Here is a 14813-nt window from a genome sequence, read left to right as displayed (position 1 = left end):
AAAAAGAAAGGGAGAACAAGACAGAAAAACCTAACCATCCTGTTAGTGTTGCTAAAACTAAAAATAATACTAAATACTGTATAATTTAACTTGTTTTTCCCATTTGCAACACAAAATTAACACAAATTTCTAGGCTCTTTTTGACTAACTGAAAGGAAAACCCTTATAAACCACTTGATATCAAGAGAAGGGTTTCTTTTTCTCATCTAATTTCTTATACATCATGCATACATGCATTTCACTACCTTGAAATTTTTGTATGATATCTATTCTAACACTCAAATTCTTATTTTCTGGGGTATCAATAAACACCCACTTTTTAAACATACAAATACCACAACCAGAATATTTATTTTCCCCTTGGGTACAGAATTATATCAGACAGCAAAAAGAAGAAAACCGTAAGCTACAGCCTCGATGGCATTCCCCCAGCAATGACTAGAGTTTCCCCTGTGATATAAGAAGCATCATCAGATGCCAAAAAAGCTGTCCCAGCCGCCATGTCTTCAGTTGTACCAAGCCTTCCAAGCAATGTCTTTGCTTCAAGCTCTTGCCTCTGCAGTAGCACACAAAGATATACACGGTGAGGAAGGAGACTCAAGGCAAAAGGTAACACATATTTGAGTCGAAAGATTACTCACAATAGCTTGATTACTGGTAATAAACGAGGCAAAATTAGTTGGCACAAAACCGGGAGCAATACAGTTTACACGAGTGTTTGGGGCCATCTCAGCAGCCAGGGCCTATGCAGCGTATTACAAATAATTATCAGACTTAAAAACAAGAAGATATATGCAGTTTTGTTAGATGTTCAAGGAACACTTTGCAGGGCAAGTGAAGTACCTACTTTGGTAAGTCCAAAAAGGGCTGTTTTGGTCACTCCATACATAGACATAGAAGCAGGAGGATTGAATCCGGCGATGGAGGAAACAATAACCACAGATGAGCCTTTGTGCAAGTGAGGAGCTGCATCCTGCAAGAACATAAAGGTTGTTAACACATCAATTAGAACATTAGCTCATAACAACAAACAATTGACAGCTTGAACTAATTTACCTTGAGAAGAAGTATAGAGGCTTTGACATTAATCTCCCAAAGCTTGTCAAGAACAGAGTCTTTGGTTTGCAAAATGGGGTCAACAGAAGGATTTGCAGCTGCGTTTGACACAATCACATCTATCTTTCCATACTTCTGTAATGTTCAACCGCATATTCAACAGCATTCAAACAAATTTTAACAAAGGATAATGCATTCGATAAAAATGAATAGAAAAGGGTGACCTGTGCGGTTTTTTGAATCAAATCCTTTCTCTGTTGATCGTTGGAGACATGGCAAACAAGGGCCAAAACTTCAATTCCTTTAGCCCTAAGTTTCTCTGCAGCCTCGTCAACATTTTGCTGCAGAAACAAGGAAATTGAGTAATGAATATAATTAATTGAAGGCAAAGAGGAAGAGAAGGGGAAAAGGACCTGCTTGCGAGAAGAATTTTTTTATTTTAGTTATAAATTAATTTTATATATTTTATTTAATTATAAAAATTATTTTTATTTTATAAATAATTATTTTATTATAAATTTATCATGTTTATTGATCTTAATAAATTTTTTGACTATTTCAATCGATAAAAAGATTATATTTGATCTATGACGTTCGTTTAGAGCCGTAAAATTATATTTTTTTGAAAATCAATCGATTAGACTACATGTTATCGCAAAATAATCGACTGTAGATTGTAAGGCAGCATAGTTTTTGCAAAAATTAATTGATTAATCATATTATCCAATCAATTGAAAGATGACTAAAATATGGATTTTTTATAATTCAATCGATTGTTTATACTACCCAATCGATTGAATGCTTCAAAACAACCTGAGATCTCACAATTAAATCGATCGGTTGTGATAACTAATCAATAATTCATCAAAACAATATGAATTTGCCAAATTCAATCGATTGGTTGTGCTACCCAATCGATTGAAGTGTGTACTACGCCTATTTTAATTTTGTTATCATTTTTATAAATTATTATCTTATTATTCATCTATCTTATTTTTAAAATTCTATTCTCAATTTTTAAGGTTTTATTTTGATTTAGATATTCTAATCTTATCTTTTCTTTAATATTAACATTATAAATTGGTGAATAATTCATTACCAATTATTCAATCCCACCATTGAAATCGTGTATCAATCTCTTTAATTATACTAAATTTCATTATTTTTCTTTCGGATATCCATCTACTTAATATCCAATTTTTTTCATTTTTTATCCGTCTATTTAATATCCACTATTTATTCATCATTAATTGATAATTACAATTGCAGCAATCAGCAAAGGTCGAATCAATTTTTTTTATTGTAGTGTTCAGAAAACAATCCATCGTTTTGATTACAAAATCGAGGTCAGTGAATAGAATCTCTAATTTTGCAATTCTTTGTTTCGATACTTTATTTGTGAAATTGATTGTGTAATGAAAATTTTTTTTATCTGTTAATAATTCACAGACATTGAGAAATATAAAAAGTAAATATATTTTATTATTTTTCACTATGAAATAGATCTATGTCTTAATTGTTTAATTCACTAATATTTTTTACCTAACTAATTTAATATCATACCCTCAAGTCTTTATACTTTTTAAATTAGTTTTTATATAATAATTTCTATATTTATTTTTTTAAAAAATCATTTGTTTTTTTATATTAATATATTTCACATTCATATTTTTATATTAATAATAACTTACGTAATTATGTTTTGGTAATCACATTATATACTTTAGATATTATTTTCTTGTAAAATATATTAATTTTTCTTCTAATTTTACGTTGTTAAAAGAAAAATTTTATAAAGATATCTTATATTTTGTATTCTATAAGGGTACTGTGTCTTTTAAATAATTAATAATTTATAATTTATTTTCAATTTTTTTAAAATTTTTGAAAGAATGAATTTTAATTAATAAGAGAAGAAGTATAGAGGCTTTGACATTAATCTCCCAAAGCTTGTCAAGAACAGAGTCTTTGGTTTGCAAAATGGGGTCAACAGAAGGATTTGCAGCTGCGTTTGACACAATCACATCTATCTTTCCATACTTCTGTAATGTTCAACCGCATATTCAACAGCATTCAAACAAATTTTAACAAAGGATAATGCATTCGATAAAAATGAATAGAAAAGGGTGACCTGTGCGGTTTTTTGAATCAAATCCTTTCTCTGTTGATCGTTGGAGACATGGCAAACAAGGGCCAAAACTTCAATTCCTTTAGCCCTAAGTTTCTCTGCAGCCTCGTCAACATTTTGCTGCAGAAACAAGGAAATTGAGTAATGAATATAATTAATTGAAGGCAAAGAGGAAGAGAAGGGGAAAAGGACCTGCTTGCGAGAAGAGATGACGACGGAAGCACCTTCCAAGCCCAGCCTCTCAGCTATGGCGAACCCGATTCCCTGAGTCGAAGCCGTAACGATGGCCACCTTCCCCTTAAACTTCTTTTCCATTTCTGCGATCTCAAATTCAATCCAATAACAATCTCTCACAATAATAATCACCAATAAATCGTTATCATTTATTATTATTATTATCAGTTCGGAGTTTTCAACGCCTTTTTGTCTTTACTCTACTTATTATTACAATGCCCATCTTTCTTACCAAGTAATTTCTTTTTCTTGGAGCTTATGGATTCGATTCTTCCAGAATGTTTGTACCCTTAAATAATTTTAAAGTAAAATATATTTTCTAAATTTTTTTAATAACGATTAAATAATTTTTTTATTTTAATTATAAATTAATTTTATATATTTTATTTAATTATAAAAATTATTTTTTATTTTATAAATTATTATTTTATTATTTATCTATTATGTTTATTAACAATAAAAAACAAAAAAAATAACAAATTAAATCTTTCATTGATGGTAATAACTTTTTATCAATCCCAATCGATTGATCTTTTCACAAATTTTCTCAATCAACCCATCCAAAAATTTTCTCAGATCCGAAATACCCAGAAGGAAAAAATTCAAACTTTGGTGATTGCAGCTTGCCGGTGAGAGATATGTTGTGGGGCGAGAATATACATGTTATGCATGTGCCTGGTTCTTGTGGTGATTGCCATTGGTTTTCTCTTTGGCTTCGGAGTTTTCAAGGACGGATTTCAGAAGCTGAAGGACAGTATTAGTTACTGCGATGATTGTGGTGGTGGAGGTGAAAGTGGAAGACCTTTTTGCGATGATTGAATTGGAATATGCCATTAATCACGTATAAATTTTAAAATATAACCAATAGATTGAATTCTCATAATCAATCGATTGAATTAAATAAATTCAAATTGTTTTGATGAGACCAATCGATTAATTTTTGGGCAAACCATATCGCTTTGCAACTTTCAATCGATTGTTTTGATTTTTTTATTTTAGTTATAAATTAATTTTATATATTTTATTTAATTATAAAAATTATTTTTATTTTATAAATAATTATTTTATTATAAATTTATCATGTTTATTGATCTTAATAAATTTTTTGACTATTTCAATCGATAAAAAGATTATATTTGATCTATGACGTTCGTTTAGAGCCGTAAAATCATATTTTCTTGAAAATCAATCGATTAGACTACATGTTATCGCAAAATAATCGACTGAAAATTGTAAGGCAGCATAGTTTTTGCAAAAATTAATTGATTAATCATATTATCCAATCAATTGAAAGATGACTAAAATATGGATTTTTTATAATTCAATCGATTGTTTATACTACCCAATCGATTGAATGCTTCAAAACAACCTGAGATCTCACAATTAAATCGATCGGTTGTGATAACTGATCAAGCCCAATAACTTTTTTCTGGACTTGAGGGTGTATATTTAAACTCTAAGAAAGCCAGCTTAGAATAAAAATGAATGCAACGAAAAAAAATCTATATCACGACACCAAAAAGAACAGTTTTATTTTTCTGTGATATTGTTGTTTCTTTAGAAACCTACATTGATGAAATATGTACAATGTTATTTTATTTATTATTTATTTATTTATAGGGAACACGATTTATGCAAGGGATAAAAAAGTATCTAAGTAACTAAGTAAGCATGTTGTTTTAACTACCCATAATCCCATATCATGTGAACATCATTATTCCAACGCTCAAAGTCTCTAGATTAAATTCATAGTATAAAATCGTGTAAAAACTTTTAAGTGAGAAAACAAATATGTTTCTGTGTGAATAGACAATTTCAAGATATAGTTAGTTGAGTTGTAAGTTCAAGCTCACCTCTTCTTAAACCAAGTGGATTATGCGTCGACTTTCTCCAAGATCAGTGACGGTGGGCACCTGCCACTCTAATGCTCAAGTTAATAGAAGTAGAAGATAAGTATAATATTACTCAGAATGAGTAGCCTAACTGTGACTAAGTTGGTCACTTTTTTAATAACTGCTAAATAATCTTTTTTTAAATTTAATTACAAATTAATCCATATATTTTATTTAATTATAAAAACTTTTTTAATTTATAAATTATTATTTTATCAATCATCTATTATATTTATTAACAATAAAAAACACAAACAATAACGAATTAGATCTTCTATTGATCGTAATAAAATTTTTTGCCATTCCAATTAATTAAAGTTTATATTTGATCCGTGACGTTCATCTAGGAGTATGAAATCGTGTTTCTTTCAAAATCAATCGATTGAATTTCAGGTTTCCCATAACTCAATCGATTGGACTATAGGTTGTTATCACAAAACAATCGATTAAAAATTGCAAGGCTGTAAGGTTTTCGCAAAATCAATCGATTGGTCATATTACCCAATCAATTGAACGATGATGACTAAAATGTGGGTTTTTAATAATTCAATCGATTGAATGCTTGAAAACAACATGAGGTCTCACAATTCAATCGATTGGTTGTGTTACCCAATCGATTGAATTCATCAAAACAATATGAATTTGCCAAATTCAATCGATTGGTTGTGCTACCCAATCGATTGAAGTGTGTACTACGCCTATTTTAATTTTGTTATCATTTTTATAAATTATTATCTTATTATTCATCTATCTTATTTTTAAAATTCTATTCTCAATTTTTAAGGTTTTATTTTGATTTAGATATTCTAATCTTATCTTTTCTTTAATATTAACATTATAAATTGGTGAATAATTCATTACCAATTATTCAATCCCACCATTGAAATCGTGTATCAATCTCTTTAATTATACTAAATTTCATTATTTTTCTTTCGGATATCCATCTACTTAATATCCAATTTTTTTCATTTTTTATCCGTCTATTTAATATCCACTATTTATTCATCATTAATTGATAATTACAATTGCAGCAATCAGCAAAGGTCGAATCAATTTTTTTTATTGTAGTGTTCAGAAAACAATCCATCGTTTTGATTACAAAATCGAGGTCAGTGAATAGAATCTCTAATTTTGCAATTCTTTGTTTCGATACTTTATTTGTGAAATTGATTGTGTAATGAAAATTTTTTTTATCTGTTAATAATTCACAGACATTGAGAAATATAAAAAGTAAATATATTTTATTATTTTTCACTATGAAATAGATCTATGTCTTAATTGTTTAATTCACTAATATTTTTTACCTAACTAATTTAATATCATACCCTCAAGTCTTTATACTTTTTAAATTAGTTTTTATATAATAATTTCTATATTTATTTTTTTAAAAAATCATTTGTTTTTTTATATTAATATATTTCACATTCATATTTTTATATTAATAATAACTTACGTAATTATGTTTTGGTAATCACATTATATACTTTAGATATTATTTTCTTGTAAAATATATTAATTTTTCTTCTAATTTTACGTTGTTAAAAGAAAAATTTTATAAAGATATCTTATATTTTGTATTCTATAAGGGTACTGTGTCTTTTAAATAATTAATAATTTATAATTTATTTTCAATTTTTTTAAAATTTTTGAAAGAATGAATTTTAATTAATAAGATATGTGATAACTTTTAGCTAAAGACGCTATAAATTATTGGTATTTTATATTTTTATAATGTACTATTGATATTGATATATTTTCTTTATGTAATTATCATATTAAAAATAAAATTGTGAAAAAAATTATAATTATATGTATCTTAATATATCTATTAAAAAACTAACTCCAATTATTTTTATAGATTAAAAATTATTTAAAAATTAGCACCTCCATATCAAAATCACTGGATCCGTCCCTGCTAGCAATATTAGAATCTATTTATGTTTTGTAATGTTATAAGATGGAGTGTACTGAATTTTTTTCTTTTCATTGGACATTTTTAAGATGTCAGGTCTATTTACAGACACTGAGATGAATAAGCAATACCAGGAGGACGATGACATTAACCAACAAGAAGAGCTAGTTTGTGACCAAGATATGATGGATAAACAGAATGAATTCGAACAAGATTTCGGAGATGAATTTACTGAGGGAGCGTATTTTTCTGAAGCTGATCAGTCAGAAGATATCCTTGAAGCTGCTTATGTGGTTGACTCCGTGCAAGACATTACAACTTTGAATTTCAGTAAAAAATTTGCGGAGAAAATCGGCAAATATCACTTTTCTACTTTGCAACTTGCATTTGATTTTTATCTGAAGTACTCAAAGTCGAAGGGTTTTAGTGCAAGGGAGAGCAAGACCTTCAAGAATAGTATTGGCGAAATTTACAAACAAAAGTTTGTGTGTCATAGGCAATGATTTAGGGAGGAAAAATATTACACGATGGAAAAAAGGAAGAAGGAGCCTAGATTGGAAACAAAAACTGGGTGTGAAGCCCGAATGGATGTTAAATTTGTACCAGAAACTGGAAGGTGGCATATTTTTTGTTTCTCTGACGAACACAACCATGATCTATTGGATACACAATTCAGTGCTATGTTGCATGCCCACAGAAAAATGTCAGAGGCAGATATTATGCAAATGATGAACATGCTAAAGTTCGGGATTAGCACTTCACAGATATTTGGTCTTCTAGCTAGTCAAGCAGGCGGGTATGAATTTGTTGGCTATGGTTCCAGAGATATGTACAATGAGATTGCTCGGCAAAGGCGTCAAATTCATGGTGATGCAGCACGAGTGTTGAAGAAGTTGGAGGATATGCGGTTGAAGGATCCACAATTATATTTCAAGGCATGTCATGATTCAAGAGGCTTGTTACGTAACTTGTTCTGGTCTGATGGGATTAGCCAACTAGACTACCGACTCTTCAGGGATGTTATTGCTTTTGATACTATGTACAAGAAGAACAAGTATAGTTGTCCATTAGTCATATTCAGCGGGGTTAACCACCACAACCAAACAATTGTTTTTGCTACTGCGTTTATTGTGGACGAAACTACTAATACATATATTTGGCTCCTGCGTCAGCTCATGTTTGCAATGAAGGGTAAGACCTCGACCTCAATAATAACTGATGGGGCCATGGCGATTAGGAATGCAGTAAGAGATGTATTTCGCGAAGTCAAACATAGATTATGCGCTTGGCCACCTTATTCGAAATGCAACTAGCAATGTTGGAAATCCATCATTTACATCTAAATTTAGAAAAATCATGTTGGAAGACTACGAGATTCCCGTGTTTAAGCGTAAGTGGGTTCAGCTTATTAAAGAATTTGGCCTTGAAGATAAGCCGTGGGTGAACAACATGTATGAAGAGAAGCATATGTGGGCTACTGCATATATAAGAGGAAAATTTTTACTGGCTTTAGAACTACCTCAAGATGTGAAGGTTTGCACTCAATTGTGCTAAGGTATGTGGGGTCGCAGTATGATTTGACAAGTTTTGTAGAGCATTTTCAAAGGTGTGTTGCACACTTGCGCTTTAAAGAATTTAATGCTGATTATGAATCTACACGTGAGGTACCCGTCATGCAAACTTGTATAGAGCTGCTAGAGAGATTTGCTGCTGAGTTGTACACTCATGAGATATTTCTTTTATTTCGGCCATTTCTCTCTAGAGCTGGATCAATGCGGGTGCTAAACAAAATAGAGAATAACGAAGATTGCATAAAGTACATTGTGTGTAAGCATGGGAGGCCCGATTTTCTGTGGATCGTTGAATTTCATCAAGAAGAAATGATCTTCATGTGTACCTGTTTAAGAATGGAGTCATTTGGAATTCCATGCGAACATATTGTGAAAGTTCTCGTTGACAAAGACATTTGTGAGATTCTCCGGTCATTGGTATTGGATAGATGGAACAAAAATGTGAAATCAGCACTCAATGATCCAAGTGGGTTCACTAGGAATGCTGTTGTTATTAGTCGTCAAAGTACCTTGATGGAATTTTCTAAACAATTGGCTGCTGTTGCTGCTAAAGTACCAGAGAGATATGAAGAGACACGTGACAAAATTATGGGATTGTACTCATATTACAAGGCTGCAGACGAAGGCACTAATCAACCTTAGTCAGGCATAACTAAAAGTAGCAATCCGTATGTGCATCAAAGCGGTATAGGCTCAGGACAACCATCTAAAAAGAAGCGGTAACGTTGTAGTGTTTGTCAAATGGAAGGACATAAGAAGACATCATGTCCTTGGCAAAAGGACATTGACAACAACGTTATAGAAGATAATGCTAATGGTTCGGATGATGGCGACATGTATATCGAACCGACGACTGATTTAAATAGCGATAATTAGCAACCTCCATAAATTTAATATTTTTGCGTAGAGAATCAGTTTCATATTTGTATTTTTTTCACTATATTAATGATATTTTATATAGTCTTCCAATAGTCGTACTTATACTTTTTAGATGAAATAATTGTCAAATAAATATCGGTTAGCGAAAAGTAGGGTAAAAAAACCGGTCAAACCGGTGCTTACCTCATAAATCGGTAAAAAATTAGACGGTTTTTTAGTAGTTTTTTTGGTTTAAACTGCCCCACCAACCAACGTTCTAAAAATCGGCTCAAATTGGCCGGTTGAACTGGTTGAATCACGAACCGATGAAAATCCCAGTTCGAAGACTAATGACAAAACCGCAGGATCAGAAAACCAACGTCGAACCACAAAACTGATCGAGAACCGGTCGGTCAAACCGAACCGTAAACCGGCCAGTTTTTGGAATTTGACCAAAACACAGCCGTTTGGTCCTTTCCTGCTTTCCATCTAACCCAGCAACCCTAAGTCCCCAACTCAGTAACCCACTCTACTAACCCTTGCTCCACACAAGACACAACGGCGCAGCTCTCCCTCTTTCTCCCTCATCCTCAAGCTCGTCCTTCCTCTCACCATCAGCGAGCTGTCTCCGTCACTTCCATCCAGCTGCTGGATTGCTCCGGCCACCGTCGCAAGTTGGAGCCTCAAAGATTACAGTCGCGATCGTGCAGCTCTCCACCATCGTCGCCGTTTTAGTTCTGGAAGGACCGTTGTTGGACTCGCCTCCTGCCTCTGTCATACACCTCTCTTCCATCGTCGCTGGCGTCAGCTCGGTTGCATCGGTCAGTTCTATTAACCGATTCCCCCCTCTGTTTTATACTTTCATGCTTATAGCTTCTAGGTTTTTTTATATAATAATTGTTGAATAATCTGTAAACTTGTTATGGGTTGAATAATTGTTAATTATTCTGTGAGTTTTGATGATGTTATTGGTTGAATAATTGTTGAATTTTGCTGCTGTTATTGGTTGAATTTTGTAGCTGTTATTGGTTGAATTTTGTTGTGAGTTGCAGTAAAGCACAATTGCTGGGCTTGCCTCCTGCTCTGTTCCACCAACCAGCGCTACTCCCCTTGGATCTGCTCTGCTCTATTTTATGCTTCTAGGTTCTAGGTATTTTTTATTTTTGTTGCTGAATTATTTTGAAGATGCAGTATTGTGTTCTTTTATGTTTTTTTTGTTTCTCTGTTCCTCAAGATTTGTGTTCTTTTGTTGCTGAATTATTTTGAAGATGCAGTATTGTGTTTCCTGTGCCATCCACTCTCATGTCGTGAGGGTGCATTCTCGCACCGATAGGAGGAACCGCGAGCCGCCATAGCCCTTTGCCAGGCGTAGATTATACTTGTTTCGCCATTCTTTTAACTTTTCCATGAGATGTTGCTTATTGATTCTAATCAGCGCAAATTATTTTTGATTATCTTTAGCTATGTTGAAACAAATTTTGTTCCTAAACTGTGGAGTATTGCAGTGCTTGGATAACTAGTTGGAAATTGATATTAATGGAAAGAATTGAGGCTGATACTAATCTCCTCTTTTCATATATAGAACGGTCTATAGAGAACAGAGTGCTACTCTTTCATATTCATTTGAATAAATCTCATTTCTTTAAATTGTAATTTACGCAAATCATAGTTCTAGATCTTGCAATTGCATATCTAGAACTTGATATTAATGGAAAGAATTGAGACTGGTCCTAATCCACTAAGAATTGCATCCCGTCCATCTTTTAGTTTTAGCTATATTCATATTTTAGAACTGTGATCACAATTTTGCATTCTTATAACATTGTCTTCTTGAGCTTATTCACTTGAGCATTTGAATAGAGTTTTGTGACTTATGTTCTAGGAATTGTAAGTGATGGTTAAGCAATTTTATATGTCTTTTATGTACCATTTAATAAATGAAATAATAAATGAACATGACATTACTTTATCATAAAAATATAAGTTTTTTAAACTAAAATATCTCTATATGCATAGATGTAGAGAAAAATTGTAAAAGCCACAAGCAATGAATATCTATTTAAGAAGTTATTGAAAAATAACTAAAGAAGTACGTCCATCAAACATAACAATAATAAAATACCAATAACCCTATTATCTTTGCATCTCATTTTGTGTGCATATTCCAAATAAATTGTGACTTCTTCTGGTTGATCCGACTCCGGAGTAAATGCACAGCGATTATCATGCGAATATCGTGATCCTCAAGCTGCAATTTATTTATTATAAATTAGTACAAAAAATAGGGACTAAATATTAGAGAGTTGTTTTATAAATGCTCACCTTATTGTTACCATTTGGTTTAAACTCAAAAGTCATATCCATCCACTTCATTACCCAAGTTGTAGAGTTTCAACTTGAATTACATTGAGGTATATCTTATGACCTTTTAATTTTGTAGTCCTAAAATTGTTTATTGTACTCTTGAATGCCATCATCCTTGTAAAATTTTGACTTGATGATTTGCTCCAGTACGTTTGCCTGATTTCATTTAATTAGTTAAATAATAAAAATAAAATATCAGCAAATAAACTTATAAAATTTTTTTTTGCCTTACTATTGTATTGATAACACGTTCACGATAGTGAATTCTCTCATCATTAAAATGGGTGTCCAAGTGATAGATTGTGCGATCGTCAACCGAAATTACCATTAGATACCAGTGGTCACCCTCTGAACAGGAACATATATCTAAACCATAAAATTTGCCCATGAGTTATGAATGTTAATGATGAAAAACTATATTTAGATAAGAATATCCAAAAAAAATTCGTACAAATTTTAAATCAGTAGTAGGTTGCATAAATTTATAAATATAGTGTTCCATCTTCTTCTTTAAATTTATCTTGCTGAAGACATCCACCTAATTCATTAATGCAAACCAATATAACTGTTAGTACATGATAAATCATGTTTCTATATTAGCATTACATTTATAACTTATAATCAGTAAAATTATCTTGTTAGGGGTTATATAACATACCACAAATCTTGGAAGTTGCCATGTTGTCTTGAAACTTACATTAGATTGTTCATCAGTGCATCTCAACGCCGCTAATTCAAAAATCTGAACTATAATCCAAATATATTACTAGATTGTGCAAAAATCAAATGTATATTAATTGATAGATTATTTGGGTACCTTATCCGTAATGGGTCTGTCAGGTATAAAATGCTCAAAGTCTGATCTAGTTGTTCTGATTGTATCTGTTACCACAAGTTCTTCACTGTATCAATTAAAAACCAAAACACATTAGATTGGTTCTCTTTCGTCGACAATACAGATAATATCAACTTAACTTACGATGGATCTAGCGAGGTTGAAAATACATATGCACAGGCCTTTATCTGATCTTCCAAAAGATGCATAGTTGGAGTTGGCATAAATTTACACTGCATTGACTACGAAGTTTAACACAAAAGTATTAACAATACACAACTATATGGTTAATTAGGGTACTCATAAGAAACTAGATAATTAAAGATTGATGTCTAAGTGGTAATTACGTTGGTAATGAAAAAGAAATAAACAGGTCTTCTATAGTCATTTGTGGTTTGGCTTAGTGCATAAGACGCCTTGGATTTATTGGATGATTTGGGCTCAATTTTTGGCTTTCTAATTTCGCCTGGAGAAGTGAACGGTAATTTTTTCTATGCCCCCATAATGGTCTTACCCTAAGAAAAAAATAGGTTTAGTAAATTCTTATTATCATGTTAAGAATATACTAGTAAAAAATATGAGTTGTTGTCCATTACTACACATGTATATACCTTTGATATATTTTTCTTTTTTATTGCGGCTCTTATAGTTGGGGATACTGGTTTGTTCATATTGATCTCGATTTTGAACGCATCATCATGAGTGAAAGACCTCTTGTCCAGTTCAATAAGATCATCCTCATCGTCAGATATAGCAGCATGAATATCAATATATGAACTCTTAGCCTTCAATCTATTTGAGAATGGACGTGTCTTTTGTACAGAAAGCTTGGTCGGAGTCTCGAAATAATTGTTCAGACTGAGTTGTGATATCATTGTCTCAATGCGGCTTGCAGATTCAAGGATTTTATCAATCTTTTTGTCTCGAACCATGTTTACAACTCTCATTGACTGCAAATATTTTAGGTAAAATAATGTCATATAAATGTAGAAATACAAAAAGAGTGATAAAAAATGTTTATTCTATATAGATTGTATGACATAATATAAATTGCATTACTGGTTGTCAGATTAAATTACCTCCATGCTAAGGAGGACCTCCACCACTTTACTAGATAATTCTTCACTTTTATTCAGATCCTTGTTTTGAATAACATCGTCATTGATAACGATGTCATCCTGTAGAAAGAAAACATAAAAGATTAAATTACTCATAATACATTCTACTAAAATTTAAAAATTGATTACGTCTTACCTTAGCACTAGGAATTGTAGTTCTAATTTGATCATCAAAATCAACTGTGATAAGATCACAGTCTGTAGCCATGGACATATTCTATGTATTACATGCATCATTGGGGACTAAATCTTCATTAGGAGGAATATCTATGATTATTATCAACTCAAGAATATTGTATGAGTAGATTTGGTTGAAAGGCAAATACTTAAAATAATTTGTCCACGAATAAAAAATTAGTCGGATTGAGCACATATATATACACCCAAAAAAGATAACCAAATTTTAATTCTATCTTTTTAAAATTTTTACATTAAGTAAACAATTTTAAAAATTTTTATGATATCTTATCTTTTGGTTAAAATCAAATACAAATCAAATTTTATCTTGATTTTTATTTACAATTTAACAAAGTAAATTTTATTAATTCATATGATTATATCTTATCTATAAATATTTTTAAGTAGATAAATACTCAAATAATAATAATAATAAGATTAGACGCATCAAATTAATAATTAAATAAAAATAATTTTAAAACTGGTTGATAGGCACTATATGTAATCAAGCTCCCACCAATTGATTGAAATAATAATTTTGGATACTTCAATCAATTGCACTTGAAAAACAATCGATTACAATAACATTACAATTGATTGAATCAGTAATTGAGAATAATCCAATCGATTGCATTAAAAACCAATCGATTGAAACAGTAATTAAGTGT

The 14813-nt window shown here is 31.2% G+C and overlaps 2 protein-coding genes and 1 long non-coding RNA gene across 9 annotated transcripts in view; 2 read left to right on the top strand and 1 right to left on the bottom strand.

Annotated features, from left to right (window-relative positions):
• LOC107466349 (tropinone reductase-like 3) overlaps nt 1-3652 on the bottom strand; it is a 5269-nt gene extending 1617 nt beyond the window's left edge. The window contains exons 1-6 of one of the 7 annotated variants that reach the window (XM_052260675.1): nt 3377-3608; nt 1281-1397; nt 1057-1191; nt 848-973; nt 642-743; nt 82-556 (exon numbers count right to left, since the gene is read on the bottom strand). In XM_052260675.1, coding sequence (XP_052116635.1) covers nt 407-556; nt 642-743; nt 848-973; nt 1057-1191; nt 1281-1397; nt 3377-3499 — 753 coding nt within the window. In that variant the 5' untranslated portion in view covers nt 3500-3608 and the 3' untranslated portion in view covers nt 82-406. Of the gene's footprint in view, nt 1-81; nt 557-641; nt 744-847; nt 974-1056; nt 1192-1280; nt 1398-3187; nt 3305-3376 lie in introns of those variants that run through there. The other 6 variants (XM_016085328.3, XM_052260669.1, XM_052260671.1 and 3 more) reach the window with 6 other exon arrangements.
• Nucleotides 3653-7749: 4097 nt separating this feature from the next.
• LOC107467184 (protein FAR1-RELATED SEQUENCE 5-like) lies at nt 7750-9435 on the top strand. The gene is made up of 3 exons (XM_016086225.1): nt 7750-8413; nt 8499-8691; nt 8778-9435. Exons 1-3 carry the CDS (start codon nt 7750-7752, stop codon nt 9433-9435), a joined length of 1515 nt encoding a protein of 504 aa, XP_015941711.1.
• A 718-nt stretch (nt 9436-10153) lies between these two features.
• Nucleotides 10154-11578, top strand: LOC107467439 (uncharacterized). The gene is made up of 3 exons (XR_008001993.1): nt 10154-10472; nt 10704-10801; nt 10920-11578. It is a non-coding gene; the product is annotated as an uncharacterized LOC107467439 (long non-coding RNA).
• Nucleotides 11579-14813: the final 3235 nt, after the last annotated feature.

The sequence above is a fragment of the Arachis duranensis genome, chromosome 1, assembly GCF_000817695.3.
Source record: "Arachis duranensis cultivar V14167 chromosome 1, aradu.V14167.gnm2.J7QH, whole genome shotgun sequence".
NCBI lineage: Eukaryota > Viridiplantae > Streptophyta > Magnoliopsida > Fabales > Fabaceae > Arachis > Arachis duranensis.
Note: the sequence above shows the minus strand (reverse complement) of the source record. Positions and strands in the feature narration are given on the sequence as shown.

Coding starts and splice junctions, on each gene's coding strand:
- LOC107467184 (XM_016086225.1), top strand. CDS start 7,750: ATGGAAAAAAGGAAGAAGGAGCCTAGATTGGAAACAAAAACTGGGTGT. Junction 8,414..8,498: donor GCTCATGTTTGCAATGAAGG/GTAAGACCTCGA, acceptor AGTCAAACATAG/ATTATGCGCTTGGCCACCTT. Junction 8,692..8,777: donor ATGTATGAAGAGAAGCATAT/GTGGGCTACTGC, acceptor AATTGTGCTAAG/GTATGTGGGGTCGCAGTATG.